The following is a 27725-nucleotide window of genomic DNA, read 5'->3' as shown; positions in this document are numbered from 1 at the left end:
ATTTTCAGCTCCGACTATAGCATTTCTAGCTTTTTGAATGGCTAAAAAACTCTGACTATGAGGCAATAGTCGAAGTTTTACGTCATATGGAAAATAGTGCGCCAAGATGCTCTTTCCGGACGCTTTGTAAAATTGTGGAAATAAAAATCGGCGCAAAACCCGGTTTGAGAATTTACTAAAACAATTATTCCATTCGCCCTTGTTGGATATGAAGTGATTATAACCAACTCGCGCTACGCGCTCGTTGGTTATTTTATCACTTCATATCCAACTCGGGCTCATGGAATAATTGTTATATAGGGCCTGTTTCCCGTTCCACTATATAAGTGTAACCTAAGCTCTTGCAGCAACGTTGGTGGCACTTTAGTCGATCAAGATAATAGTGAGTTTTCCTTGAGGCTTAAAAGTAGTCCTTTATAGTTGTGTCATGTTTGAGTGTCCTGTGATGAACTTTGCATCAGACCAGCGGTATGGTGTTACGAAACTGTTACTTTACTTTATTTCACTGTTTTTGTTCTTTTTCCTACAGTACTTTCAGTTGCCTGAGACTTACAGAGCATCTGCGTTGGCCTACCCACATGTACTCAAATGATTCGCTCAATCATGGGTTCCTTCTGAAGATCCAAACTCATCTTGGAATTCTCCATTCATTCTCAAACTGCAAACGATAATTGTGTGCAGTGACTCATGTGATGGTGGAAGAAACCTGTTTCCTCCCTTTTACATGGGGTGGCTTTTTCAAGGTTGATGCTAATTTACGGAGCGCTTTGGTTAATGATTGGTTAAGCATTGCCCAGCCTTTTTTCTTTGACCAATCAGATTCAAAGGAACCGGTAAAGCAAACAGCGACTGGCTTGCCCGTATTTTCCCGCGGTTGGCGCTGCTGCCGATATTTGCTTTGAACCATTACAACCTGATCAGATTTGCCTTTTTTATACTAGAGACACATAATTCGTCCACACAGATTATACGTCTGTCATTTTAGTTGTCTAATGTGAAGACGGGACGAACGCATTATCTGTCCGGGGCGAAATTGGGCGAAGATTTTGTCTGTTTAGTTCAATACAATACAATGCAATACAATACAATACAATACAATACAATATTTGTTTATTTCCACCATTCTCAAATCTCTGAGAACTACTGGTAGGGTCAGACAATGCACTCACAAACATACAAATATACGTGTACTTATATAAATATAAAGACATAAATATAGTATAGTAGCAATATACTATAAAGATGGGCACTAGGCGCATTATATGTCTAGACGAATTATCCGCTGTAATCCGTCTTGGAAGAAGTACTAAATGATATAGTTTCGTGAAGACGTACAATTCCTCTTGTTGCCGTCTTTATACGAGACGAACTAGACGGACAGTGTGTCTCCAGTATAAAAAGGGCAATTGTAAATGACAAGTATGTAATTGAGCTCGGGCAAATACTTTAGAATTCTTGCCTGAATGTGACTGTTGTTTAATGTGTCATTTCACAATAGACGTGAAACTACCAGTTATTCATATTTACTAAATTAATGAAGTTTTGATAAACTACTTTACCAGCAAAAACACAGTATGCCTTTTTGTATTGTTTTTTTAAATATTTTTCTTTGAGGAAAAGGGTTAAATAGGGTTTATTTTATTGATACAAGTGTTAAGGCCTGGCCAAACGCTCGCAACATTTCAACGCAACATCTTGCAACATGGTTGGGCACAACATGTTGCGTACGTTTGGCCACCCTGTTGCGATATGTTGCGTTCGTTTGGCCAGTCCTTTCAACACATGTCGTAACATCATGTGACATTAGGGAGCTTTACCAAACGAGGACGACGACGGCTACGAGGACTTCATTTAAAAATCCGAGTTCGCGTTATTCATATCACTAAGAAGCTATTTCATGTCGTTTCGCGTTAAAAATGTGTAGTAACTGTCGAGAAATTGTACTGGTATGAGTGGGTTGGAAGCGTTGAGAGAGAACTGAAAATTCCAAGTCATGTGCTAACGTCCTCCACAGAACCTTGAATTTGGTCATTTCACGTCATTTAGGAGATGATGCCAAAGAAATGTACCAAAATGTAAAACGCACGTGCAGAGCGTGCAGAGCCATTGTTTTTTTTGCTCACTAAACCTATTGTTTTGTAGCGTCGTCGTTGCCGTCGGTGTCGTCGTTTCGTAAGCTCCCTAATGTTGCAAGATGTTGCTTTGAAATGTCGAGCGTTATCTTCCCCACCCCCCTTGTTAGCTTGTAACTTCGTTCCCAGGATCTCCCGTCCAATCTTCAAAGACCCACGTATGTTTTTTGTTTTGCCCGTAATTTTCCCCCAAATGCAGTACTCTGGAAGATTGACTGGAGTGTTCTGTTAGCAAATAGCTTGAAACAAGGGTCCTGGGTAATGGACTCTTGGTTGAGACAGGTAGTTAGGTGTTAGGCTGTATGAGGTGGTTTTCTGTCTTGCTTCGTGCGAAATGCAAGTGGGGCAGTGGGGAAAGCTTAATTAAAAACTCATTGTTCTTTTTGTTTGTTGGTTTGTTTGCTTTTTGAACGAGAAAATTGACTTGACAGTATAGAAATCAAGCCAAGCGTGTGACATTTCGAGTTTCGCCAGAAGTGCAATGAAGTCCTATTTTTAAATGAGTGGTGTTTTTGTTTTGGAGCATAAATTATTTCGATCAAACGGAGCCCACTTGCCTCAAATTGACTTTAAAACGGATAAACTTTGCGAGAGTTCGTTGGCATGTTCAAGAAAATGATATAGGTTTTTGCATGGAAAATATGTTGTGCGAATGAGAAATGCCTTACTCTCCTTATTCTATTAACCATTATTAGAAGCTTCTCTTCGCATTTTTTCAGGGAACTTTTAAGTGTTGTGGCTGAAAAAATTAAAATCCGGCTATCTTTCGAAATAATTATACTTTTGTACTGCGACATTTCTTTCTCCTTCGTCTTGCCCTCGTGAAGCCGTACCCACCCCCCCCCCCCTCCCCCTTTAGGGAAAACGCTTTTCCTCTGGACTACCCATCCCTATGCTACAGTCGTGTCATCAGCCGTAGAACGTTCTTATTTTACAGAAACATTTTAAGCAGTGGACTTAACAAGCACACATCTGCCTTTAGGTGTGTCTGAATTCAGTGGACCCCACACCTAAGCTTTCCATAACGCTAACATCACTTGTTTCATAAAAGCCCTAACCTCCAACACAGGCTTTCTTTGAAAAGAAGCAAATCTGAAAAATAATGGAAATATGATAACCCCCAACCGACCAATTTACGAGAGCTAACATTAACCCTGAGGTTAAGAGGGGATTGCGAAATCAAGCCAGACCACCTCAAATAGACAGATTTACAAGTAAGTTGATTCGTGCCTACTAATGGGCCATTTCCGAATTGCTCTTTGTTTGAGTTTCGAAGTGAGTCTTCGTGCTCAACTATTGTGAGGGAAATGAGTTTGATTTGCATAAGAATACGCAACTCATTTCCCCATTTGAATGGTTGTGCACCAAGACTCCCTTTGAAACTAAGGCATGCAGCAACTCGGAAATGGGCTATTCAAAGATATTTTTGCCCCGGTTTATGATTATACAGGAAATGTTGATCTTAACAAGTGTTATTGAAATCCAAAAAGAAAATTGGGGGTAACCACGCATTTTTTAAAGATATCAATGAATAATATTTGCAAAAATCTTTAAAATACAAAGCAATGTATGGCGTTCTATTTTCAAATTAAAGCTTAATTATCTCTCAAAAATGCATGGTTACCCCCAATTTTCTTTTTGGATACCAAGAGTACTTACTAAGATCTGCTTTCTCCGGATAGTTTTAAACCGCGCAAAAATATCACTGTATTAGTCAGCATCATCGATAGGAAACCCGAGTATCTCGAGATGCGCAGAACGTATGCGCAATAACAATAATAGGCACCGTCCTTAAAGCTATGATCAGCCGACTTCTTTCCCATATAAACCTTATAAATACGACATTCTAAAGTGAGCACTCTTATCCTGAGTTTGGACTGCATGTGACAATTTGCTTCGAACGCTCTTTTGGCTAGGGTTGTATGCGCGGTTTAATTGATACGTGGCGGCAAGTAAGTCCTCATTAGGGCTGGCGTGGTGGTAAGAGCAGTCGCCTTCTGCCAATGTGGCCCGGGTTCGATTCCGAGACCCGGCGTCATATGTGGCTTGAGTTTGTTGGTTTTCTACTCTGCACTGAGAGGTTTTTCTCCTGGTAATCCGGTTTTCCCCTCTCCTCAAAGTAACATTTGATTTGATTTGCATTAATTTGTTGATTTCAGTTTACAGTGCTCCAGCACTAGAAGACTTCTGTCACTTAAAGAAATTTCCTTTCCTTTCCTTTCCTTTCATCAGCAATCGCCTCTAAATCGAGATGTCTCGTGTTCGGATCCGACCTTCTTTAAAACAAGACGCTTCGAGTCGTTAACGTGGGATGCGTTGGTCGTCGCTTTGGTTATACCTGGAAAATAACATTAACTCTGTACTAGACTCCTAAGCAGACCTGCTTGTGGCTCGTGACGCAATCTTTCCTCCGTCATGACGAGCCATAAAAGGCTGACTCAGTACAGCGTTAGCAACACTGTTCTTGACTGTTTGGTGCGTGGGCTCTTTCTATATGTGTTCCATTTAAGCCAGTCGTTCGTCATTTTAATCTCCCTAACCACTCCAAAAACACATATGGCTATCTGCGGCCTTTCCCTACATCTAGGTGCGACGGAAAGCCGCAAGAATGTGGAACAAAAATTCATCTTCCAAATCGGCACCCTTAATCCTCACGGTATTAACGAACGCTTTTAATTTAACTAATATATTCCTATTTTTCACGTTGCCATGTTACCACCAATAGCGTAGCTCCTACACTACTATAAAAACTAGACGTAACCCACAATTCCTCGATTTGCTCTGACGAAGGGCTAACGCTGGAAACGTCCGCTTTTAGAATCCCTGTACGGTGGTCAATTTACAGTATCAACTCCGTTGATAAAACCAAATTTTTGTATACTACTTCCACACCGACGCAGCACCACAGTTTCTTTAGAAACTACCCCCTTCATTCAATTTTTTTCGTTGGTTGATTGGAGATGATTTTCAGCTGGTTTATTGACACCCCAGTAAGAGGCAGCTCCACACAAAAAATAGGATTAGCGGCATTAGCTGCTTCTTGGAATCGTCCTTGTACAATCGTTGATCAGTAGGAAAGTTATATTTTTTCAACACATTTTTTTCGTGTCAAATGCAATTTTATCAATGGACATTTACACCGTTTTGAGGCCATATTGGTTGGAGGGCAAGCACGGCAGATTCCAGGTATTTCCATATCATTTACAGAATATGAATGCTACATTATCATGAAAATACAATACACAAAGAGTCTTAAGGCCGGTACACACAAGGGAGCTTGCTCCTGAAACACGCTCCCGAAACGCGCTCCCGAAACACGCTCCCGGGTAAGGCCCCCAACCAGTACACACGAAGGACACGACGAGGAAGCTGAATGATGAAACAACCTGATTGGGGCATAGGAACTGTTGTGGATGAAAAAAATAAGCCAATTTGATTGGCCAACTGGAGAAACGGCAAGCAAATTTCAGTACACACGAGGGAGCTTGCTCCTGAAACGGACTCGTGCAACAGATTTGCCCCTGGAGCTTGCTCCCTCAAATCAAACCAGTTTGATATGAGGGATGGAGCAAAACTCGGGAGCCAAAGTTTTGTTGCGCAGCATATTTTTTTGCTAGAAATCGTTGGTGCAGACGAGGGAGCTTTGCTCCGGGAGCATGTTGCAGAAGTGTGCTGCGGGAGCAAGCTCCCTCGTGTGTACCGACCTTTAATCCCGCGAGATGTGAATTGGGTACAGCATTGAGTTAACCGATTACGTAGTTCCGTTTTCCGTGGGTCTTTTGTTACACGTTACAAATGAACCATAGCAATTACATGATCACTGGTTCCAAATTCTTTCTAAGACTTACTAGTGCGGAGATTGTATACATTACTAATTAACGAGAAAAGAGATAATTTCAGGTTTTTTTTAACAATATTTCGCTTTAATCTAACCCAAAATCATTCAGATATTCAAGTTGATTTTCGTTAATTTGTTGATTTCAGTTTCAAAGTGTCCGCAATTAGTGATCCAGCGCTAGAAGACTAGACACTGAAATAAAGTTCCTTTCCTATATATGATCCATTACCCTCGCTTTCGTATTTGTCAGTATTATGATTTGCGATTATTCAAGTTCACTTGTTCACAAGTTTGTTGTTTGCAATGTTTAAATTTCCAATTACAAACTCTGTTTGATTGGCCACTCTACCTCACATTGTTAATAGTTCCTCCTTAAGTCAAAATAGATACGCCGTTTCGTTTCTGAGGAAACTAAACAAAAAAAAAAAAAAGAAGGAAAGCAAAAGGGATGCTTACGAAACACTTGCTATTGCTTGAAGGGTAACAATGCCAGCAACGGTTTTCGAAGAGATACGTGCCTGGCATCCCACGGAAAAAAGAGATGATGCATTTTAAAACTTCGAAAATGATTCCAATCGTAAAAGAAATCAATCAATCGCCGTAGAAACGAAACTAATACCTAGTTTCGAATTGTGCAGCAACGAAAGAACAGAATTAACTATGAGAGGGTGATTTGAAGTGCTATTTTCTACCCATGTAAACCATGTGAGCGTTAGCCCTACTAATGGCAATGGACTCACTCAAGGACAGAGAAAAACTCTGTCCTTGAGTGGGCCCATTTCCATTAGCAGGGCTAATGCTCACATGGTTTACATGGGTAGAGAATAGCACTTCACATCACCCTCTCATAGTCAATTCTGTTGAGATACAAGTGCTACACCGTGCCAACGTTTGCATAAACGTAACCCCTTGTACTTTAAGAAAAGAACAGAGTCGAGGTTCAGGGGAATAATTTGCATTTTCCTTTGTTTTGAACAATACAAATGCTAATTATTCCCCTGAACCCTGACTCTGTTGTTTTGTTTCTGCACAATAGGACGTTTTCAACCAACCTCTAGGGACACCAATAACAATAGAGAAAGGTACGACTTCTGGTGGACGAACAGAAGAAGCCGCCAGCATGGTGGCGATGACGTCACGTGAAAACCTCCTATTCGAAACTAGCCTATTGGGAGATCATATCCTGGGTTACGACCGTAAAAAAATTATACGGAACAAAAAGGACTAAGAGTCCTTCACGTACTTCCCTTAGACAAAATGCAAAATCATTATTTTAAGATATTATCAATTTGAGCCAAAGCGATTATCGACTCTTAATATGTTTCGGCCTCCGAGAAAAAATTGCTCCAAACCGCTTCCATGCAAGAGACAAGTAGAAGTCTTTTTTGCAGATGTTCCTCATTTAGTGCAGTTTGTGTGGTAAATTTACGGAGTGAACTTGAACGTGAGCAAAATTAATTAAACCTTTATGGAAAATACACTGCGTTGATCCTCTTTTTTCCGCATTCTGTTGGGTGATTGCACGTGGTTTGAAAACTTTTTAACAGTACAGGGAAGCGTTTTTTACGTCGCTAGTGCGCGCAGTTTGATATGAGGGAGCAAAACTCGGGAGCAAAGGTTTTGTTGCGCAGCATATTTTTTTGCTAGAAATCGTTGGTGCAGACGAGGGAGCTTTGCTCCGGGAGCGTGTTGCAGGAGTGTGCTGCGGGAGCAAGCTCCCTCGTGTGTACCGACCTTTAATCCCGCGAGATGTGAATTGGGTACCGCATTGAGTTAACCGATTACGAAGTTCCGTTTTCCGTGGGTGTTTTGTTACACGTGACAAATGAACCATAGCAATTACATGATCACTGGTTCCAAATTCTTTCTAAGACTTACTAGTGCGGAGATTGTTTACATTACTAATTAACGAGAAAAGAGATAATTTGAGTTTTTTTTAACAATATTTCGCTTTAATCTAACCCAAAATCATTCAGATAGTCAAGTTGATTTTCGTTAATTTGTTGATTTCAGTTTCAAAGTGTCCACAATTAGTGATCCAGCGCTAGAAGACTAGACACTGAAATAAAGGTCCTTTCCTATGTATGATCCATTACCCTCACTTTCGTATTTGTCAGTATTATGGTTTGCGATTCTTCAAGTTCACTTGTTCACAAGTTTGTTGTTTGCAATGTTTAAATTTCCAATTACAAACTCTGTTTGATTGGCCACTCTACCTCACATTGTTAATAGTTCCTCCTTAAGTCAAAATAGATACGCCGTTTCGTTTCTGAGGAAACTAAACGGAAAAAAAAAAGAAGGAATGCAAAAGGGATGCTTACGAAACACTTGCTATTGCTTGAAGGGTAACCACATGATGCCAGCAACGGTTTTCGAAGAGATACGTGCCTGGCATCCCACGGAAAAAAGAGATGGTGCATTTCAAAACTTCGAAAATGATTCCAATCGTAAAAGAAATCAATCAATCGCCGCAGAAACGAAACTAATACCTAGTTTCGAATTGTGCAGCAACGAAAGAACAGAATTAACTATGAGAGGGTGATTTGAAGTGCTATTTTCTACCCATGTAAACCATGTGAGCGTTAGCCCTACTAATGGCAATGGACTCACTCAAGGACAGAGAAAAACTGTCCTTGAGTGGACCCATTTCCATTAGCAGGGCTAATGCTCACATGGTTTACATGGGTAGAAAATAGCACTTCACATCACCCTCTCATAGTCAATTCTGTTGAAATACAAGTGCTACACCGTGCTAACGTTTGCATAAACGTAACCCCTTGTACTTTAAGAAAAGAACAGAGTCGAGGTTCAGGGGAATAATTTGCATTTTCCTTTGTTTTGAACAATACAAATGCTAATTATTCCCCTGAACCTTGACTCTGTTCTTTTGTTTCTGCACAATGGGACGTTTTCAACCAACCTCTAGGGACACCAATAACAATAGAGAAATGTACGACTTCTGGTGGATGAACAAAAGAAGCCGCCAGCATGGCGGCGATGACGTCACGTGAAAACCTCTTATTCGAAACTAACCTATTGGGAGATCATATCCTGGGTTACGACCGTAAAAAAATTATACGGAACAAAAAGGACTAAGAGTCCTTCACGTACTTCCCTTAGACAAAATGCAAAATCATTATTTTAAGATATTATCAATTTGAGGCAAAGCGATTATCGACTCTTAATATGTTTCGGCCTCCGAGAAAAAATTGCTCCAAACCGCTTCCATGCAAGAGAAAAGTAGAAGTCTTTTTTGCAGATGTTCCTCATTAAGTGCAGTTTGTGTGGTAAATTTACGGAGTGAACTTGAACGTGAGCAAAATTAATTAAACCTTTATGGAAAATACACTGCGTTGATCCTCTTTTTTCCGCATTCTGTTGGGTGATTGCACGTGGTTTGAAAACTTTTTAACAGTACAGGAAAGCGTTTTTTACGTCGCTAGTACGCGCGTTGACATAAATTACAAACGTGTTCTTTTGTTTTTCAAATTGATTTTTCATTTTACGTCATTTCGTGAGCATAAACTTCACAGCAACCCAGCGTAGCCATCATGCGAAGCCACCTTAAAGTTGTGTTACTGTTTCTATTGCGAACATTCAAGGGGAAACACATTTACTTGATGGTTACCATTTCGTGACCTTTTCGTATAATTGAAAGAAATTACATTTTTTAAGTTTCTATTGCTACACTGTACTGTGGAGCAAGACTCGCCGTTGGATAACTTTTTTCCAAGGAATTTCATTATAGTATTCATATCCGCAGTTCATATATGATTCATTTCATATACTATTTTATCATTAAATTTGAAAAAGATACAAAACATCACTGATTTAATTTCGGCGTTTCAGGACAGGATGTTCAAACAAACATTATTAGCCCATAGCCTGCTTAGAAGAAAGTCCCACGAAGATTTTAAATGGCAATATCAACACGGTTATGGCTAACAATACCTATCAACATTAAGTCTGCAACATCTTCACGTCTTTTTAAAACTCAATTTGTCCAGTACTTGCTCTCTACTCAGGGATAGGTCCTGCACAGTTATTTCTAACTTTGATTACTAATGCTGCCACTTCTTTAAACATATTCTTGAAACATACCTATGTAAGTTACATGTATCCTATGTTTTTTTTTTTTTTGTATTTTTTTTTCGTAATTTTTATTTAATTTAATTTGTTGATCTTTTTTTTTTGTTCATCAGAAGGAAAAAATTAAGAAAGAAAAAAAAAACAAACAAACAAACAAAACTTACACCTTGTAATAATCTATTTTATGCAGTGGCCAACTCGAAAGCTTCCGCTCCTTTGGCCACTGTGCACCCACATTGTAATAAAATCTATTTGTATCCTCAGGGTTTTCCTAATTTTGTCTTATATACCTGTATAATCTCTATAATTAGTTAAAATATCAATGTGTGCAATAAAGATTCCTCTCTTCCTTCCAAAACACTCGCATCAGATAATTACACTGTGCGGATATGATTAACTGTATCAGAGGCCTTCAAATGTAAGAAATGATGATTTTCTTGAAATTAAGCTTTTTTAAATACAAATGATGGATTTCGTCGGTTGGATAAAAGATCGTTGATATTTTCAGGTACATGCATTAACAATGTCAATAATAAATTATCATCATATAAACGAGACGCGGGAGGCAACATGAGCGACATGGCAAATGTCTAAACAAGAATCGCTCTATTACCTGTCAATCAGACGAGAACAATAAACATGTGAAGTTGCGATGTAAATAATATGAGATTGATTTGTTTATTCTCGCCATTCAACACGGTTGAGCGCGCGCCATCGCACGCAACATTCCATTGCACCCGCGGCAAGAACCAGGCCTTGTCCGTGCCTCACTCACGCAACTAAAAATGTCAACATTTTTTGCAGTTTCTGGCTTCTATTTATGGAAACGTTTATAGCTGTAGACTAATTCCCGAGTATTATCGATGTTTGGTTCAATACGCGAGAAACTTACGGAGTGTTTCAATATTTAACAGCGTTTGAGATCTGTTTATAATGGCTAGCAGTGGCACTTCTGGATCGAAGAAGAAAGACAAGCGAACAACACTGCTCGACTTCGAGTTGTCCACGACGTTAGGTGAGCTCAAACGGCTTGAAAAATATGAAATTTTTGTCGTGTCGTTTAGAAAACTAAAAGTGCCTTAATTGATGTTGTTGCTAATGGGCAATGTTAAGGTCAAATCTTTGTAAAATTTTAATGGCAGGAACGGGAACTTTTGGCCGGGTCCTCTTGAGCCGTGATCGGAAGACTTCAGAATATCATGCATTGAAGATAATGAATATCCGGGAAGTCATCAGACTTAAACAAGTTGAACATGTTCAAAACGAAAAGAACATTTTGTCCAAGATAGAACACCCTTTCATCGTCAATTTGTGAGTATATCGACCTTGTAAACACTCTACCATTTAATTTGACAAACAATAATTAGCAAATGCTGGATTTTAATGGACTTTGAGTTAATTCATCAAAGCTCTAAAAGAAAAGCGTTGCAACAAAAATTCTTCTAATCTAATGCAAAACCTCTAAGTGTGACTTTAACAGTCGATCAACAATGCTTCTTTTAACAGCTTGTGGGTTTATGTTCTCAGCTCGTCGATTGTTGGAAACTGTGTATATATGCTTAAGATATTCAAATGTTGCCTTTGTTTGTAAATGGCCTGACAAAACTCAATTTCGTTCTAAAATAAGCTGAAATATTTTATCCGAGAAGAATACCGCCATCGTAACACTACCACTATTCTATCTTTAGACGTCATGTGTTCGTGGGGAAGCTACATTTAAATAATTGTGAAGTTCCACATTTCGGTGTTCAAAATGCTAAAAATACACGACTTGTTTATGTGTTATGCCCTCGTTATTTAAAGATGACCAGTTATTTAAGATCTCATTTAAATTTTTTCTTTATTTAGTGACCAAGCTGGTAGCATTTGGGAAAATTCGACAATGTCTTTTTACGTTCAACTGTAGTGGTGAATTCGCGCTTGCTTGTCACATCCCATTATATCGAGTGATCTGTAAAGAATTGATAACTTTTAAAATTCCTAGTCTCTAGAATAAGAACATTCTGCTGAAAAAATCGCATCTTGAGGTGGGATTGTTATCGTTTTTATGGATTCCACTCTGAGTATAAATCGGATAGCGGCTATTGTTTTTAAACGAAAGACAATGGAATTGGAATTTAATTTGGCAATAGCCCCACTAATGAATTGTAACAATCACGAAAATTCCGTTGTCGCTTGTTCTTTCTTCATTTCGGCAAATGGAAGTATCCTTAATCAAGGTGCTAAAACTTTGCAAATGTAAATGTTAACGATTTTTATCAGTGAATGCTATATTTGTAGGGTTTGTATGTATGCCAAGATGATCAAGGCCCATTTGGCCAAAATCTAGATATTCTCAGAGCACATTAAATTGCGATTTTAAAAATTATGCCCACTTCTGTTATGTCAAGAATTATTGAAAAGGTTTGTGAGTTCAGGCTCTGACTCATCGCCAACTTGTTATCTTTTGTATACTGCCATAGGGTCATAGAAGAAAAAGCATCCAAAGAGAATTCTTGTCACACAATCCTCAAGCTTGTTAGTTTTAGAGATTACTAGGGATGGGTTTTCCTGTGCAGAATATCAGCCTTCCCTATTAGAGGAGCCATTACAAGAAGGTATATATTGTCCTTTTTACTTTGCAGGTTATGGACACATCACGATAACACATTCTTGTACATGCTTTTGGAATATGTTTGTGGGGGAGAACTTTTTACGTACCTTCGCACAGCTGGTCGATTTAACAATGGAACAGGGTTGTTCTTTGGTGCAGAAATTGTGTCTGCTTTGGATTATCTCCACAGCAATAGTATTGTTTATCGTGACTTGAAGCCAGAGAATATACTGCTAGACCGAGAAGGACATGTAAAACTTACGGATTTTGGATTTGCAAAAGAAGTCCAAGACAAGTATGTAGTGTTACAATAATGCTGATAAAATTAATAATTATAATAAGATAACAATTTATTTTTTGCAACAACACTGTTCTCACAGGCATCCAAAATCTCAATTTGCTGATTCAGGATGTTTGAATGTTTGTCATTTTCTGAACATAAATTCCTCTAGCCAGCGAAAGGATTTCTTAAAAGTGTGCCTGATTCAGACACATGCATGATCATGTAGATAACGTACTCGTGGAATTAATGTGCTTGGCAGTAAATGTTGCTAAATTTGTTGGTGGAAGTATTCATCAACATGCCAATTGCTTTAGCGATGTTTTGAGGGGAAGAAATTTGCTTTTGTGAGTCTTTAAGCTTTGCTGTGCTAAATATTTTGCCCCATGTCACGGTGGACAACAAGTACAATGGATGAGATACTTAAAGGAGATGCAAGCTATACGAGATGCTGAGCCATTAACTTATTAGAATGCTAGCAGTCCCTTTTAAATCAGTTTAGCCACCTGCTTCAGTCAGGTAAGTGAGCCAAAGAGCCCAGGGGAGAATGGGGAGAGAATGAAATGTAACATTATTACATTTTGTTCTCTCCCCATTCTCCCATCAGCTTTTCTTCGGCTCAGTGGCGTACTAAAGAGGCCAGCTTAACTGGCTTAAAAGGGGCTGCTGGCAGTCTGTAAACTTATCTACCAGCTTGTTGTCCAGCTGACTCAAATCAATCGCCCATTGAGGTAAACAAATCAAACAAAATGATTATTGAAGCACAACTTCAAATAATAATTGTAAATATGAGTATTTCATTCAAGTGAAAGACAGAACAAACATTGTTCTGGTTTAAAGATATTGAGACATCAACCCTTTGACTCCCAAACCAGCTTAAACCGGCCAGACTTTGTATTTTACTCTGTCTAACACCAAACGATTTTACTCGTCAATGGGGAACCCCCGGGAGTCATTGGGTTAACAATGGGCAGTACCAAGTTTACAGAGTCAAGTTAAAGTTCACATGGCAACCAGTTTGGAATTGAAAGTATCTTTGAACTGTAGCTTTATTGAGTTACTTTTAATTCCAAACAAACTATGACTAACTTTACAGTCTTATGACTACTTACGTACATGATTTAACTTTTTCCTGTCAGAACATGGACCCTATGTGGCACCCCAGAATATCTTGCTCCAGAAATTATCCAAAGCAAAGGACATAATAAAGCTGTGGATTGGTGGGCGCTAGGAATTCTAATATATGAAATGCTTGTTGGGTAAGTTAAACAGCAATTTTAAAAAAAACTCATTAATAATTCATGAGCCTAACAGCCTATCAAAACATCGATAAAACGTCACATGTATGAGCTTTATATCCTGATAAAACACTCCTCATAAGTATTCTTTATATAAAGAATACTAATATAAATAAGGCATAGCTTGTTTTTCTTGTATGCTACTATTCACTTCTCACAATTTGAACCATTGTTTTGAGTCCAGAGGGGCATGCTCTTTGTGGTATGTTTTGTAGCCGTTAGAAAACTTGCAGCACATGTTTTATTGGGTCTACGCCTTGTGTTTTTAAACCCGATAAAACACTGCTGCTCGTTTTTTAAACATTACATAAATAAATGCTAAATTTAACCCATTGACTCCTGATCTGTCCCCTGTTGACAAGTAAAATCGTCTGTTTGTTAGAAGCGGCAGAATAAAGTCTATCAAGTTTCACTCCTATGTATCACTCCTAGGATTCAATGGGTTAAATGAAAACAAAAATCAAATGTAGAGTGATACTGGTAACATAGTAGCAATTTGTTTTCATTGCTAAATTATGTGCTGAAACACAAATAATAGTACACTAAATCTAATAATTCTAGTTACCCACCATTTTTTGACGACAATCCATTTGGGATTTATGAGAAGATACTGTCAGGAAAAGTAGAGTGGCCAAAACATATGGAAACCACTGCTGCAAAGTAAGTTTGTCTCTTAAATCTTCTCTTTCTTTAATTATGTGTGGTAGATGTTAATAGCATTCCATTCTTCTTTACACGTTTAAAAAATATATATTATTGTTGTGTCATGTAGTGCAGAACAGAACACTGAACAATAAGAGCTAGCTGGGCACTTTCCATTCGACGAGAAGTTCACTTTAAATTTCATGTGGTGACTGGAACAACATTTTCTGGTTGGCTGCTTGAAACCAATCACATCAATTTCATTGATTGAAAAAATATGTGTTATTTAATATTAAGTCAGAATACCTGTGACAACTTGCATGTATTGAGTATTGTTTTTTTGTAACCAGAGATTTGATAAAGAAATTATTAGTGCATGACAGAACAAGAAGACTTGGGAGTATGAAGGTAAAGATATACCAAAATGTAAAATTTACTTTGTTTAAGTGATGTTAACTTAAATTTTCATGATTACATGTGTAGTGACCTTCATGGATAGAGTTGTTCTTGGGACGTGAATCTAATCCCTTGGCCTTCATCTGTTTAGATCAATCCGACTCGTAGTGATTGGCAGTCACACACTTGTAGTGTGTGGCAGCCACACATACTTAGTACAGTTAAGGCTATTAAGGACGGTGCCTACTAATCCAAAGGTATTTTTGCGCTGTTGTATGAATATGGCGGAAAAGCAGATCTTAGCAAGTGTTATTGAAATCCAAAAAGAAAAATGGGGGTAATTAATCAACAATAATTTATTTGTAATAAGCTGTAAAATACAAAGCAACGTATGGCGTTCCTTTCCAAATTGAAGCTTAATTATCTCTGAAAATTGCATGGTTACCCCCAATTTTCTTTTTGGATACCAAGAGCACTTGCTAAGTTCGACATTTTTCACATAGTTTTAAGCTGAGCAAAAATATCCCTGTATTAGTAGGCACTACCGATAGGAAACCTGAGTATCTGGAGATGCCCAGAACGTATGTGCAATAACAATAGTAGGAACCGTCCTTAAGGCTATAAACCCCCAACTGGTTTGCTCAGCTGGCTGAGCATTAGATTACCTTGTGGGAGGCTGTGAGTTAAACTCCATCAGTTTAATGTCGAGCGTTTACAATGTTAACATCTCTCGAACGATGTCCGTTTGGGCCGACTCTACATATTATATAGCATGCTTACATACCATTCTACTGTACATTACTTTACATATACATGTATGGTGGTATGCAGTCACGCCATTTACAATCAGGACCATTAACACTCTGGGTCTCTAAATGTAACTGATGAAAATGGTTGCAGACTTTCAGGTCTTCTCGGATAAGGACTATAAATGGTAGGCCTGTGTTACTGTGATTACCCTTGTTCAGAAAAGTGTAGGGCACAGTGTTCCCAGTGTTGTGGTCTGGTCTCATTGAGGGCCACAAGTTTATTAGCCTTTGGCTATTGAATAATGTAAATTAAGGACTTCACATTACGTTTTAAGGTCAGACCCCCATTTCTTTTAAGTGACCAGGGGCTGAAACTCACAAACATCCACCGTACAGTGCTGTAGTCATCACATATGCATGGTGGTTCTAATTAATTTAGTTGTGTGACTACATGGACTGTTCACTGCCAGTCAGTCTGAGGAAGGCTGTCTGTGATTCAGTCACAATGTTATTTTGAAGTAACTTGAGTCAAACGTTTTACACTGTTTTCAGAGTGTGGAATTAACCTTTTTGCGACTAAGAAAGTAACCATTGGTTATTGTTATTTGTAAATTAAACCTCTCAATCATCACTTTCACATTTTTGTTGAAGAATGGAACAGAAGATGTCAAATGTCACAAGTGGTTCAAAGCTATCGACTGGAACTTAGTTTACCAAAGAAAACTTAAGGTAAGTATTTGTCAGGCAAGCATAAAATACTACGTACTGTAAAATTCCCAACTTAAGCAACTTACTACTTAAATCCATAGTGCTTTTAGTTCTTTGAAGATGCTACATCAATATCAACAATAGGGTTTAGCTGGGTAGTTGATGTCTTTAGCTATGTGACCCTCTCTTCGTCAGCTATAAATTTTCCTGCCTAGTTTCTTACCCTGCTTTACATGCTTCACCTTGATTGCATTGACACTCTCTCCCTCTACTTGTTGTGAACTTGTTGTCATGTTTGTTACCTGTTGGCCAGCTGCTTCTCATGCACGAGCCTTATCTAAGGCTTCTTGTAGAAAGCTTCCTCTTCAGCTCAAAATTTGTTGACTTCTCAAAAAATTTGTTTTAACTGATCCCTAAATCACAATGTCATGCTTGCATGTTTTCTCAGTTAACCCATAAATTCGTCAGCGGTCTCCCCTTCCCTGGTATCAACTGACAACATGGCATTTGTAGGGAATGTTCTCCTCGACTCAAAAGTAGAAATCCAGTTTGCAAATGGCAATCCTGTAAGCATTGTCACCAGTGTCCAGGATATTGCCAGGAGTTACTCAAGAGTTACTGAGCAGCATCCATAGCAGACAATGGTGCGAAATGATGTGACTCGGGTAGTCACACCATTTAAAGACCAGGATCTCAAGCTCCAAACTACAGTCCAACCTGTCTTTTTCAGTCGAAAAATTGACTAACACCTCCAAGAATGCGAGAACTAACCACAGGTGGTTAATCAACAGTACGTTGTGTGACATAGCGGCACCAAATTAGCACCTATTGTATATTACATTTCGCATACGCATATGTAAGTAGGTTGGCACATTATGCATGTAACATAGCGGCACCTAATTAGCACCTATTGTATACTACATTTCGCATATGCATATATAAGTAGGTTAGCACATTATGCAAGAGCAGAGAGCACACACAACCACGCGGTGTGTGTGAATAACGAGAATAAACTCCATCGACATCCGACTACATGGTGGCAGCATTTTACAAGAGTAATCGCTAGAATCAAATCGAAAGAGGCCAGCAGAAGCGAATTATGGCAACAGCAACATCTTTTGCGTCGCCACAGATGAACTGGGACGCTCCTGATCCGATAATTGCATTCACAAGATTCAAACAAAAATGTCAGCTTATGTTCTCAAGCGTTCTCAAAGACGCCGATGACGAAGAAAAAGTGAGCTATATTTTACTCTGGTCGGGTGAAAAAGGTCTGGATATTTACAACAGTTGGACATTCACAAAGGAGGAAGAGAGGAAAAAACCAGCCATTATTTTCGAACGGTTCGAGAATCAATTGGAGCCGAAGACGAGTCATCGAATTCACAGATACACACTACAAGGAATGCGACAAGAACAAAGCGAGCCAGTGGATGATTTTATCTCAAGATTAAAAAACCTAGCAGCAAAATGTCAATTTCGCGACAGCACCGAAGTCGAAGACAGAGTTCTAGATCAGCTTATTTGGGGGTCAAAAAACCCCGATGTCCAGAAGTCCCTCATAGGCCGAGACAAATCATTGACCCTTGCAGGCGCTATCGAGATTGCAAGAAGCCACGAGGCGACAAGTAAACATATGAAGACATTGGCAGGAAGTAGCGAAAGCCATCAAGAGGATAGAAGTGTAGATGCCATTCATAAGGAACAAGAAAGGGAATCCTGTAACAACTGCGGAAAACAACACCCGAGGAACAAATGTCCAGCCTACGGTACACTATGTCGAAAATGCGGCAAAGCTAATCATTGGCAATCTGTCTGCCGATCCAGTAAACGGAAACAATTTATCCAAGGAAGAAAGCCGGTTTTCAAAAAAATCTATTCACACGATTGAAGACAGGGGCGATGAAGACGATGATGAAATTCTCACAATTAGTACAATCGAGGTTAACACCATAGAAGACACGCAACATTCGATGACACATGACACACGCGATGAAGTCTTTGCAACACTGGAAATAACCCAGCCTGAAAAGAAGCGGAAAATTAATCTCCAGTGCAAGGTGGACACAGGTGCACAGAGCAATGTTTTGCCTATCAGGCTACTTCGCATAATCACCCCAGAGAAGTTTGATGACGAAGGAAACCTCAAACCAGAAGTACTGGAAAAGAATGAAGCCGTCCTCTCAGCATACGGTGGCTCTGTAATTAAGCAGCTTGGCACTATAAACATCTTGTGCAAGTACAAAGAGAAGAAGATTAACTGCATTTTCTACGTCACGGATACTTCAGGGCCAGCTATCCTCGGTCTAAAAGCGTGCATTGCACTAAAACTAGTCTCCCTCCACTGTACGCTAGGAACAAATCAATTAAACCAGGCTGATCCAAATAGCAGCTTCAATTCTCCAGCTCAAAATCCGGGTACTTGCAAGAAAAACTCGAGTTACATTGGAAGTCATATACCACTAGAAGAGCGGCCATCAATCACAAGTAAACAAGAGCTGATGGATATGTACCCAGAATGTTTCAATGGTACAGTTGGATGTTTTGATGACTACACATACCACATCACACTGGATCCTGAAGTATCACCGGTGGTCCATGCACCCCGCAAAGTACCTATAGAGTTGAAAGACAAATTACAAGCCGAATTACGCGAGATGGAAAGCCAAGATATCATTGCGAAAGTAACCCAACCTACGGATTGGGTCAACTCCCTGGTCATTAGAGAAAAAGAAAATGGGCGACTTCGGTTATGCCTCGATCCCAAAGACCTGAATAAGGCGATCAAAAGAGAACATCATCCCATACCCACTCTAGAGGAAATCACACCCAAATTATCAGGAGCAAAGCTTTTTAGTAAGCTCGACGCTCGCAATGGCTATTGGAATGTCAAACTAGATGACGAGTCCTCGTACCTGACAACATTCAATACACCATTTGGTCGGTATCGTTTCCTCAGAATGCCGTTTGGCCTACGAATGAGTCAAGATATTTTCCAGTTCAAGATTGATGAGACGTATCGTGATTGCCTGGGAGCCATTGGTATTGCAGATGACGTCACAGTCTATGGAAAGAACGATAAAGAGCATGACTTACACCTACATGAAACCATGGAACGTACCAGACAGGCCGGCATCAAGCTCAATGACGAGAAGTGCGTTATCAAAACAAAGGAGTGCAATTTCTTTGGTATGCTCTACACACCAGACGGTGTCAAACCCAGCCCAGATAAAGTCAGAGCCATAGAAAGTTTAGAACCGCCTAAAGACAAGAAGGAGCTTCACACCTTTTTGGGGATGGCAACCTACATGAGCTCATTCATCCCCAATTTAGCTGACCACACTGCCCCCTTAAGAAACCTCTTAAAGGAGAACGTTGATTTCACATGGAATCCATCACATTCGAAAGCCTTTGAGAAGGTGAAGGCATTGATATGTACCACAACGACCTTGGCCTACTATGACAGAAAGGAACCAGTTGTCCTCCATGTTGATGCATCAATTAAGGGCTTGGGCGCAGCTCTCTTCCAAAACGACAAGCCAATAGCCTTTGCATCGAAAGTACTTACCCCTGCGGAGACCAGATATGCTAATATCGAACGGGAACTATTGGCAGTGGTATACGGCTGCGAAAAATTCCATTCGTATCTCTATGGAAGATCGTTCGTGGTTAAAACAGACCATCGTCCCCTGGAACAGATCCATAAAAAGAACCTGATGCAAGCACCTCCACGCCTTCAAAGAATGCTGTTGCGGTTACAACCTTACGACTGCGTCATTAAATATCTTCCAGGAAGAGAAATGGTTACAGCTGACGCCCTGTCACGCCTTTCGCCGTTGGATGAATTTGAAGTGTCGGACATGAATGTGAAAGTTCACCATCTAATCAGAATCACCCCAGTAAAAATGGAAGAGTTCAAAAAGGAAACTGCGAAAGATGAAACCCTGCAGCTTCTAGCCCACAAAGTTATGCAAGGTTGGCCTGACAGTGGGAAGAAAATCACTTCGGCGCTAAAACCATACTGGCCCCTACGAGATGACATATCAGTAGAAGATGGGCTGATACTTCTTGGAAGCCGTGTTATAGTACCTGAACCCTTGAGAGGCAACATCTTGCAGCAAATCCACGGAGGGCACTTTGGTATGGAAAAATGCAAGCTACGAGCCAAATCCTGTGTTTACTGGCCAGGCATATACAAAGAAATTGAAAACCTTGTAAACTAATGTTGTGTCTGCCAGAAGTACCACAATTCCCAGCAAAAGGAGCCAATGATACCAACAGAGATCCCTTCAAGACCGTGGAAAACACTGAGCGCAGACCTTTTCTACGCTCAACAGTCGTGGTTCCTCATAGTTGTCGACTATTATTCCAAGTTCCCATTTGTCAAGAAACTTCAAAACCTTACATCCGGGGCTGTTGTTAATGAAATGAAAATGCTATTCGCAGAAAATGGAATCCCAGAATCTCTTCAATGCGACAACGGCACTCAGTTTACATCCGGCGAGTTCCATCAACTGGCAAGCCAGTACGGGTTTGAAATTGTGACGTCATCTCCACATTACCCACGTGGCCATGGGTTCGTTGAACGTCAAGTCCAAACGGTTAAGAAGACGATCCTGAAATGCAGAGAGACTAAAGAAGACATAGATCTAGCCCTGCTGGCTCTACGAACAACGCCCCTGAGTTCCAATATACCGTCACCAGCTGAATTACTGAATGGCCGAGTATTTAAATCCACACTTCCTGGTAAGATCCAGCCATCAAAGAACCAAGAGGAAGTTAGAAATTGGCTCAAAGCGAGACAAGACAATCAATGCCACTATTACAACAGACACACCAAGGAGCTCCCTGAATTACACAGAGACCAAGCTATCTATGTACAAGACCCTGTGAGAAAGACATGGAATCCTGCTAGGGTCATAGATCGGGGAGAGACACCCCGCTCATATCTCATAGAAACTGGAACTGGTGCCCAGTTGCGAAGGAATAGAATCCATCTTAGACCGAATAATGCTTCCAACAATTCGGCAAACAACTCTTCGGACTCCGTGTCCCAAAGAAGCATGACTGCACAATATTCAAGCGCCATTCTACGAGAATCCACCGCGGCAGGCAATTCAGCAAATGACCCATCAAGTGGCAAGTTGACTATACAGCCCTCAAGCTCCAACCCACAATGCTCTAGTGTAACAGGAGAAGCCGAGAAAGGACCAAGAAAATCCCGCGCGGGACGTGAAATCCGGGCACCGGAAAGACTTAATCTCTGACGCTTGCTTTAATAGTTGATATTAGTATGATACATAAACACTAGACAGAAAATCCCTATATTGTTACCAGTTTTATTTGTTTTCAACATATGTACAAGATATATTGGCCCGAATGAAGATATTGTGTTTTGTTTGTTTTCCATTTTATTAATATAGTTTTAAGAGAAGGGGATGTGACATAGCGGCACCAAATTAGCACCTATTGTATATTACATTTCGCATACGCATATGTAAGTAGGTTGGCACATTATGCATGTAACATAGCGGCACCTAATTAGCACCTATTGTATACTACATTTCGCATATGCATATATAAGTAGGTTAGCACATTATGCAAGAGCAGAGAGCACACACAACCACGCGGTGTGTGTGAATAACGAGAATAAACTCCATCGACATCCGACTACACGTTGTGTACCAATTTCAATGTAACCTGTGCGATACAGGTAGCTATGTTGGCTACACGTAGCCATCTGCAAAAATATACGTGGATGGCTGCAAGAGTACTTCATCTTCTGTACGCAAGCATTACGATCAAGACCACGTGGGTGCTTTCCTTGAGGACCTCCTTAGCTGCTTTAGAGTGTTGGAGAAATGCATGAACAAATTGGACTGTCTGGTTAACAAAATGCTGTACATCCAGCAATTAAGACCACGGTTGAACGTGCAAACAGATTCAATCGTTGCCAAAGTCTTTGTGTAGCTCATCTTCACTTAATTATGCAATTTGGAGTATTTTATATCTGTTATGAACTCACATTATTCATTTAATTAGTTTTTACATGTCAATGTTTACATTGAATGAAGTGGCATAATGACTGTCTCCTTCTGCCAGGCACCAATAATTCCAAAGCTTTCCCATCCTGGGGATACAAGAAACTTTGATGATTATCCTGAAGAAAACTGGAGAGCTGCCCCACCTCTTTCAGGAAAGTTATTGGAACCATTTAAAGATTTTTAACTATGCGAGGATTTACTAATTCTATTCAAGCAGGTTAGTTGATTTATTGGAAACTGTATTTGTTCTTCAGTTTAGTCATACATGTATAGCAGAACAACTTTCTGATGGGTTTTTGATCAATCTCATACCTTTGTCATGGCTTGCTTGAATCAAGATATTGGTGTACTTTGTTGTTGTCAGTGGCAACGATCTTTTAACCCATTGACTCCCAGGGGTTCCCCATTGACGTCTGGCGTTAGACGGTTCAGGCTGGTTTGGACGTCAAAGGGTTAAGTAAGCACTGAAAATATCTTCTACCTTGATCCCCAAAACCATGGACTTACATTTATCTGTCCAGTGTGTGCAGAGATTTAAAGTAATGATTGTTTCCAGTTGTCAAAATATTGACCCCATCACAGCTCTTGGTGACTGAAAAAAAAATTTGGGCAGGGTTTTCGTTTGAGGCTGGAGGCCAGTTGTTTCCTCCGGTCTTTTATCATTCCATGTCAGGTACTTTGATGCCAACCTTGCCAGGGAAACTGGTTTTTGGGTTCCAGAGACACTGGAAACAGTGTTTCTGAGTGCTCTATTTTTTAAACTTCCGGGGGGGAGGGGGATCCCCCTAGATAGCTTGCGCCTCTGGCGCTTGCAAAGCTTCTTGCCGCGCCAAAAAATGTCACTTCCAGTGCTTTCAGAAATATATCTGCTACTTTACAAAACTGTCAAAAACCCTGGTAAGTATTGTGGTTTCTGTGTTTTAACGTACCCTCCCCACCCTCAATATAAGGTGTGTAATTGCATGTGCATGTGTGGAATAAAATCAGCGCATGGAGTGAAAATTACTAAATGTGGTTCAATCCCTTTATTCCATGGGAATCTTAGTTAAATCTGGAGGTACCGGTATCCTAGAGGTATTCCAAGTGCTTGTTTTTACATGGATTGTGGCTAAGCGCCTTATCGAATAGTGAAATCATAAGAGTCATTACCAAGGTTCATAACTATTTCCTTGTAGCTAGCAAAACCATAGACAAAATATATCAATTCACAACATGTCTAACAATGTTTTCTTTGTTTTCAGTGTATTGTGGATTTCATAAGGAACGATTTTAAAAAGAAGAAACATATCACTCAATTTTTTATCTCACCGGCTAGTTTTGTTAGATATGTTGTTGTCTATTTTCTATATAGGAAGTTGTTTCAAGTGTTATTTATTGGATAAGTTATTACTTATGGGGGGTAACCCCGTAATATCTGATTCTAGATTTTCCTACCAGCTCCATTCACTATTCACTGATATTTTTACAGAGTTTATTAGTAATTGCCCATTTATCCAGCCCATAGACCTATATTAACCACAAAAATTAATGTCCTCTTTTGTTGAGTAGTATTAATAGGATAAAGTTTTTTAAAATAGAAAGAGGTTACCGGTACTACCCCCCCCCCCCCCCCCTCACCCTCCCTCCCCCCCCCCTCCCCCCTCAAAGAAAGAGGCTTATAATGAGGATTAGTAACAGTAACAAGTGGAACTCATTCAGGTTAAAGGGCCAATGATATCACCCTTAGTATAATTACATATGAGATTACTTAAAATTCTGTGCACTGATTGGTTGCACTTGAGGTAATTATTACACGATAATCACCTAAGTGTTTTTTTCAAAATGGCTGCAAGCCGTTTTGTCGAGATGGCAGACGAAGAAATTATTGTTTTAAAGAAAATGCATATTTTTAAAAATAATCACCAATGTAATTATACACCAGAACAATTATTCACGTCAGGCACCTCCACTTCGTCTCGGTCTTTATCACCTCGCCTTCGGTGAATAATTATTGTTAAATAGTATTCTATTATTGCTGAATAAAATAGACCTTGAGAAACCAAGTACTTTCAGCAGAGTTCGTGCTACTCCTTGAAGTCCTTGAAAAGCCCTGGAATTTTAATTTGGACTTCAAGGGTGCTTGAAAACCTCTTGAAAAAAGGATTTGGTGGGAAACTGCTTGAATACTCCTTGAATTTTTGCTTGAGTGAAAATTGTTGCACCATGCTAATTTAAAGAAATATTTCAAAATTTGAGCCCAAATGTTACTATTTGGGAAAGATTAAATGCAAAAAATTAAATGTCCGTGCGTGCACTTAACTCGCAGGACGTGGCAAAGAATATCAAGGTAGGCTTTTTCAGCAAAGAAAACACTGCATCACGACGTATGGTATAGAAATCTTCTGACAAAGATTCCTTGAAAGCTTAATTTCTTGTTCTTGAAAACTCCTTGAATACTCCTAGAATTTTGTATACAAAATCCAGCACGAACTCTGTGTCATGTGCTAAGGCAATTTTTCCTTGTAATTGGGGATAGATCAGATTATCATTAAAAAAAGTCACAGTATTTCTGCTACAGCTTATTATACCAGCTCAGAAATCCCTGGTAAGGAAAACTGTTTGGTGCCCCCTTGACCGCAACAATCATATAATAATCTCTTTCACTTTTTATAGCTAATTTTATCTTTATTAATTTCATCGGTTTATCAATTAACCACCCAGTAGAGAGGAATATGAGGTACAACTACTATTTGAATACTGGTATATTGCTTCAATATCCCTGATACTATTGAGGCAGGTTTCTCGGAGTTTTCAAATGTAATTAGCTCTTTTTATAATAGTTCAAGTAGAGTTCTCTTAAATTGAAATTAAATTTTTAATCTATTGTTTGCATATGGCAACTAAATTATTCCCTTCAGTACATTACATTTTTAACCCACAAACCCCCCCCCCCCCCACCCCCACTTCAATACTCCAAGAAAATTTTAAAAAATTCTGACTCAATAAAGGTCAAGAAAAAGGCCGAGTTTGAAATTAAGTGGAAGGGTTGCTGTTTTATAGAATTAGTTCACTTTATATGGTATGGAGGTGCACAAATGAATATTATTTTTTACCTTTTTACTTTCTAATTCATAAAATGTAGTTTCTTTTCTAAGTTTAAATCACGAAAAGGCATAATTTTTATCATTTTTAACAAAATGTGGGTAGTATTTTAGCTCTCGTTGTTAGTGTATAATACAATTTAAGGAAGCGTACCCTTTTGGGCGAAATATAAGGGAACGCAGGTTTCTATAGAAACTGAGTTCTTGAAATGTGGGCGTAGTTTGTTTTCGACTGTTAATTCGCAATGTCGTTAAGGTGTCTTTTGAAAACGAAAACGGAACTATCCCTGTGATCTTCGCGCACGTCAACCATCGGAGGAAGGAAAAATCATCACGCAGGCCGTTTCGGTTCGTAATAATCATGTCGACCGCTTGCTTGATGACTATTGTCGGTCACGTCCGGCCAACACGCAACGCAATACAATTCAGTGTTAGGCCCCGTTCACGCATAACCGTTTTCCTTTGAAAACGCACCTTTTTCTTTACTGTTACGGCTTACGTCCACACGTATTCGATGAAAACGATCACTGAAAACGGAACTTTTCGAAAACGCTCTCCAGAGTGGAACATGTTTTCGCGTGTACGTGTGGACGGACGAAAACGGAACTTTTCGACGTCACACTATCAGTTTCACTCCAGTGCACGCAATATTATAAACTTATTCATGTGTTACTCAAGATGGCGGACAGGTGCTTCAATTTTGCTGTCTTTAATACTTTGGCTTATTTCAAATATAATTGCCTGTTTTCAAGCAAATTTAGCTTTGCTATAGACCGAATGCATAAATGGCGGCCAAAAAAATATTCTTTTGTTTATGTGCTAATTAGACTCACTAGCCTCGCTCTCAAGCAACAGTTCTTTTGTATTTTGTACATGCAAACGAGGCTAGTGAGTCTAATTAGCACATAAACAAATAAAAAATTTTTTTGGCCGCCATTTATGCATTCGGTCTATTTCTTCAAGCTGACTATTCCAGAAGGCAGCAGAACTTTATTAGGTCACTTGCACTACCGGTGTCAAGTGGCGGAAGGTCGGACCGTGCTCGACCATTTTGGGTTAGACCTGTACGTACCAGCGCTTGGTGGGGCAACTTTCTAGCCCAAACAGTTATCGTAAAAGTGAATACTCGTGCGTCAGGCATGCGCAGTCTGGGTATCGTTAAAAAGTTATCGTTTTTAAATCGATTCATCGTATACGTGACGTGTGAACGTATGGTTTTTTTGAAAATGGAGAAAAAACGAATACGGATACATGTGGACGTGACGGAGCCTCAGAATGATGTGGTGCAATTGTTCAAGGTCTTTTTGTTTTTCAGTGTAAACTTTCCATTCGTGAGAAATGACGTAATTTCGTCATTGGCCATAATCACAAAACCTGAATGTCTGGCTCTAGGGGGGCTCTTTCTTCCTCCCCTTGAAAAGTCTAACACTCGGGTGGATCATTTCGAAACGACCATTCTATGGTGTAAACGTGTGGTTGGTTAGGCACCCAGATCTAATTGATACGTTACTCGACTGCCCTTTCGTGGTCATGTGTGGCTTTTCATTGGGAAACTACGAATATATACCAAATGTGCATCGTTTGCCTACAACCATAGTTAATCGAGGGACTGGTTATGAAACCTTAAGGACGGTGCCTATTATTGTTATTGCGCATACGTTCTGCGCATCTCGAGATACTCAGATTTCCTATCGGTGATGCCTACTAATACAGTGATATTTTTGCGCGGTTTAAAAGTACCCCGAGAAAGTATATCTTAGTAAGTACTCTTGGTATCCAAAAAGAAAATTGGGGGTAACCATGCGTATTTCAGAGATAATTAAGCTTTAATTTGAAAATAGAACGCCATACATTGCTTTGTATTATAAAGCTTTTT

At 39.6% G+C, this 27725-nt stretch overlaps 2 protein-coding genes across 2 annotated transcripts in view; both read left to right on the top strand.

Moving 5' to 3' along the window:
- The window catches only part of LOC137982763 (lysosomal dipeptide transporter MFSD1-like), a 28463-nt gene extending 26776 nt beyond the window's left edge, over positions 1-1687 (top strand). The window contains exon 18 of the mRNA XM_068829913.1: positions 530-1687. Coding sequence (XP_068686014.1) covers positions 530-592 — 63 coding nt within the window. The 3' untranslated portion in view covers positions 593-1687. The remainder of the gene's footprint in view (positions 1-529) is intronic.
- Positions 1688-10789: 9102 nt separating this feature from the next.
- Positions 10790-25640, top strand: LOC137982970 (cAMP-dependent protein kinase catalytic subunit PRKX-like). The gene is made up of 9 exons (XM_068830134.1): positions 10790-11074; positions 11202-11370; positions 12684-12947; positions 14072-14191; positions 14792-14890; positions 15223-15280; positions 16669-16746; positions 22828-22986; positions 24011-25640. The coding sequence occupies exons 1-8, from the start codon at positions 10993-10995 to the stop codon at positions 22951-22953; spliced, it is 996 nt and encodes a 331-aa protein (XP_068686235.1). The 5' UTR covers positions 10790-10992; the 3' UTR covers positions 22954-22986; positions 24011-25640.
- The last annotated feature ends 2085 nt before the right edge of the window (positions 25641-27725 follow it).

Source organism: Montipora foliosa, chromosome 13, assembly GCF_036669935.1.
Source record: "Montipora foliosa isolate CH-2021 chromosome 13, ASM3666993v2, whole genome shotgun sequence".
NCBI classification, from domain to species: domain Eukaryota; kingdom Metazoa; phylum Cnidaria; class Anthozoa; order Scleractinia; family Acroporidae; genus Montipora; species Montipora foliosa.
This window is presented reverse-complemented; position numbering and strand designations above follow the sequence as displayed.

Excerpts from the sequence above, each read along its gene's own strand:
- LOC137982970 (XM_068830134.1), top strand. The coding sequence starts at position 10,993 with ATGGCTAGCAGTGGCACTTCTGGATCGAAGAAGAAAGACAAGCGAACA. Across the intron at positions 12,948-14,071 it reads GCAAAAGAAGTCCAAGACAA|AACATGGACCCTATGTGGCA; the intron begins GTATGTAGTGTT and ends TTTTCCTGTCAG. Across the intron at positions 14,891-15,222 it reads ATGGAAACCACTGCTGCAAA|AGATTTGATAAAGAAATTAT; the intron begins GTAAGTTTGTCT and ends TTTTGTAACCAG.